The 4,347-nt window shown below is 37.4% G+C and overlaps 1 protein-coding gene across 2 annotated transcripts in view; it reads left to right on the top strand.

The window, feature by feature from the left end:
- nalcn (sodium leak channel, non-selective) overlaps nt 1-4,347 on the top strand; it is an 84,089-nt gene that overhangs the window by 3,069 nt on the left and 76,673 nt on the right. For both annotated transcript variants that reach the window (XM_008282237.1, XM_008282230.1), the window contains 3 exons: nt 2,717-2,800; nt 2,952-3,091; nt 3,188-3,316. In XM_008282237.1, the coding sequence (XP_008280459.1) occupies nt 2,717-2,800; nt 2,952-3,091; nt 3,188-3,316 (353 nt within the window). The remainder of the gene's footprint in view (nt 1-2,716; nt 2,801-2,951; nt 3,092-3,187; nt 3,317-4,347) is intronic.

The raw sequence follows: 4,347 nt of genomic DNA, 5'->3' as shown, positions 1-4,347 counted from the left end.
GTTGTTACATTTAGACAAACTTTTACTGAAAGGTAACAAGGAAGACAAGTGATTTGCCTCAGTTTCAGTGCCATGAGATAGGGCCCTGTTGTGGTTTTCATACTAATCTTCTAACTGAATTCATGGAGTACCACCAAAGTTATATTCCTGTCAGAAAACAAAAATAGCAGCAAACTGTTTCTGCATTGTCAGACCTGACTGACCACATGTTGTTACTATAACTATCTAAAATCCTTAGATACTGCCAGAATGCCAAAGGGCTTGTCTGATGTTTATTTTTAGGTGGCTCATACTATAACTATGTCACCTGACATGATTGAGCTGATAATTGACAATAAATTAAATTGAAAAACTGATACATATCAGATGTTTGTTGATATTTATATTCATGAGCTTTTGGAGGTATGTATGGTATTATTACTGTAGATACTTAAATCTCTGAACCCCAGGCAGTTCCTGGGTTTTGTCTTTTACATTTTTACTCACTATGGACTCAGTTTTTACTGCAATATCAAGTCCTATTAGAACAGCAAAGACAGAACTCAAGAATGGCTTATGTGCAATGTGGCAACGTTATTATGCCATAAATAATAATAAAAAAAAGATTATTTATTTTATTTATCTATATCTTACATTTGATATATTATTTACAAAAATTGAAGAAAAAAATACGTTTCTTCCAAGTGCTAACAGGTGTTATCAATACCTATCAAACTTCAGATATTTTGCTTCTTACACTTGTAATTTGTTGCTTTGTGTAAACACAACCTGCAGTTCAGCCAATTAGCCCCAGAAATTTTGTCAGGTCACTGCTGGATACAGCTGAGTCACTAAAGGCTTCTCAGTTGAGCTGAGGAGCGCATCATTTTTTGGTCTTTTAGAATCTAATTATTTGTTTTTGGTGAACTTTTAACTAAACTTTAAATTTAGATTTGGATAATGTTCCCAATGGAACTCTGTCACTGATAATTAGTTTATTGACTGATGGAAAGATGGAAACCCAATGACTCTTTCTGTTTTCACAGTTTCTGGCTTTGATAAATGGTGTAATTTTGGCAATTTTATCAAGGTAGCATGCCTCTAAGACCGGCTAGTGGATTTTAGGATTCAGAGGGTTAAGTTGCTCACAGGATTCACCTTTTGTAAGATCAGTTTTTAAAATCAAATCAAATCAAATCAAATCAAATCAAGTTTATTGTCATTTCACTGTACATACATAGTAGTACAGCAAGAGAGCGTTTCTTCAGGATCATTTAGTTAGTAAGTTTTGCGGAATGAATGTCTAGGATATGCAAAACACTAAACGTTCACTCTTGCTGTCTCCTGAAGGGGTGAGAGTTGTCACGTTTACCCCCCCCATAGGTGTACACAAAAATAATGCTCTGTCCTCAAATGACAAGTTAGTTTTTGTTTATGTTTCACACCACTTTGGAAAATCAACCAGTGAGTTCCTCTGAGTACAGTTTCTTCTGTTTTGTCTGCCCATCATATTGAAAAGTGTGGCCTTGTGCCGGCTCAGACTTTAATCACACTTCAAAATCAACCTTACTAGTCATACTGAGCTGTAAATTCAGATGAATCAACACAATTCAAATCCGAGGTAGACCGACAATATTCTATAGAAGCATCCAGGAACAGGCAGCTGGCAGATGAAAGGCCCATAATTACTGCCATAAAAAGTGTGGACAGCTTAATTGGCAAATCAAGGATAACAAACAGGGAGGCACTGGAGGACACAGAATTAGAATCACTGATGTAGGAAAACAGCACAAACAGAAGTATTTATGCTTTTTTTTTTTCTTGTTGCATTTCGTTTTGTTCCTAAAGACAGATAATACCCTTTCTTTCTGCAATGTGTTGGTATTTTTCAGTTTGTCTTCACTGGACTTTTATTTCAGCATCTAGAAATGTGGCACATGTGACACATTTGGATTTTTAAGTGATTTCTATTTTGAAATGTGTCCCAGTGGATATATTTAGCATACCTAATATCCTATTTATTGACATTTGGAAGTTGTATTATGTAGCTAGCCACTGAAAGTTCCCGCCCAACACAAATGATCCCCATGGTGTGGTAAAATAATTGCATGCTTTTGTTCTTGTCAGTTTGTGTAATCAAACACGGTCCTTATCTGCAGAGTGTTTCGGAACACACCCTCCTATTTGCAGCCTTTTTTTTTCCTGTGGAAGCCTGACCCCCCCTAAGAGCTTCTTAGAGACTCTCTCCCTCGCTAAGTGGTAATTAAGTATGCCCATTTTTGCTGGCCCCTTGACATTTCAGTTTGTTCATACTTTAGGGGCTTAATAATTTTTTGTCTTATCGTGTTGAAAGCAGGCTGTTTGAATATTGTGGTCAATCTGTCGAAATGGGCCCCGGTAATTTCACTTTTTTATTTTGTTGTTTTTTCTTCAATATTCCGGTGCCATTACTCAGCCGTTCGCTAACACCATTAAAGCTTTCTCACATTTTCAGATGACAACGGAAAGCTGGTGTTTTGCCACAACGTGTGAAGACTTCATGGCATTATTGAAGCCTTGAAACATCACAGGATGTCTTGTGATTGTTAAAATACATGTAATTTCTTGAAAAATATGGCCTCGGATAATGATGATGTTCATATTTGGTTCCTTATTTATTCATTCATGTTCATGTTTTCTGCTCTTTTAAGTCTTTTCCTCTTTTCACTGTTGATGCCTTCTCTTTGTCTGTGCCCAGGGGGATAACTCCTATGTGAAAGATCGCTGGTGTATGTTTGATGGATTCATGGTGTTTTTCATCTGGGTCTCCCTGGTGCTGCAGGTGTATTGCTACGTTTACTATTATATATATATTTTTGCATTTGCTATATATTTAAGTTTTTATATACTGCAAATTCTTGTACAGGTTGATGTAAGGCAGATTATTAGAGTGGGTTTACCACCTCCTAATAGTCAGTTTCTCTTTGTTGTAGGTGTTTGAAATAGCCGAGCTTGTGGATCAGATGTCTCCGTGGGGAATGTTGAGAATTCCCAGAGCCCTTATTATGATCCGGGCCTTCAGGATCTACTTCCGCTTTGAGCTTCCCCGCTCCCGCATCACCAACATTCTGAAGTACAACGCTTTCATGAGCAGTTCTATTAAATATGGATAGATGCATGTAAAATATGGCTCTTAGACATGTCTTCACGCTCTATTGTGCTTTTGCAGGCGATCCGGGGAGCAGATCTGGAGCGTGTCAATCTTCCTGCTGTTTTTTCTCCTGCTCTATGGAATTCTTGGTGTTCAGATGTTCGGCACGTTCAACCATCACTGCGTGACTAATGACACGCAAAAAGGGTAAGAAAGAAGCGTGAAGAAGTGTAATTTTGGTTGTTTTTCGGGCTTCAGATTAGTGTCTTTGCAGAGAGCTCTATAAATACACATTTTTACTGAACTATCATGAATTTAGGCCTTTTTTAAAAAATTTTTTAAGCAATAACGCATTTTATGTTTACTGAAGCAATAATAATGAAACATGACATAAATATTGACAGTATTCATATATATGATGATATAAATTAATGCAATATTTAAATGTTTTTCCTCGTGATTTAAGCTGAATGTGACTTAAATTGGCTCCAAAACTCTAGAGATCCAAATTAACTAATGTTTTCGGTCTGCCTGTTTGTGCCTCAGTCAGTTTTCTTATCGCACAAGCATTTGTTTGCTGTAACATGAATCATCATCACCAGTAGCGTTGTTCAGCATGCATTGCTAACAGCTGCATTGTTTAATATGCAGTGAATTGCAGATTTTGTGATGTGAGTTTAAACCCATTGTGTTCTAAAACTGAATACATAGCTAAATGCTGCTTGTATCGATTACGCTGCTTATCTCTACCTTCAGATCCTAGCCAGAGACGAAACGTTATCAAGAGACTTTAAGAGCTAGACCTTTGGCGACTTGAGTCTCTTTAGAATAATCTTGTTATGAGAGGGAATTTACTTCTATGTGCTGATAATAGAAAACAATACTTGATAGTGAAAATCTCATGGGGAGAGGAGATGGCATCTGTGACCTGCTTTGAGAACAATGGCCTTCCTTTGGACCATGCCGTTATTGTACATTTAGGACACCAGTAATGGGTCAGTGTACTCGGCCTGTAACTGTCGCCTGCTGAGCTGAGTCAGATCCTGACCGTGTTTTCAGAGCCTCATCCCTGTAATATTTCTTTTTATGTGAAGCAGCGCCTCCACAGAACCGTTATTCACTATTTAGAGGCTGTTTTGGTCAGTGTTTGTTTTTTAAAATTAGAATAATTCAGAAAGCACATAGACAAGAGCTCACTGGTAGAAAATGTTATTCAGTTTAACCTCTTAAGACCTGGC

The sequence above is a fragment of the Stegastes partitus genome, unplaced genomic scaffold (assembly GCF_000690725.1).
Source record: "Stegastes partitus isolate 25-593 unplaced genomic scaffold, Stegastes_partitus-1.0.2 Scaffold7, whole genome shotgun sequence".
Lineage (NCBI taxonomy): Eukaryota > Metazoa > Chordata > Actinopteri > Pomacentridae > Stegastes > Stegastes partitus.
This window is presented reverse-complemented; position numbering and strand designations above follow the sequence as displayed.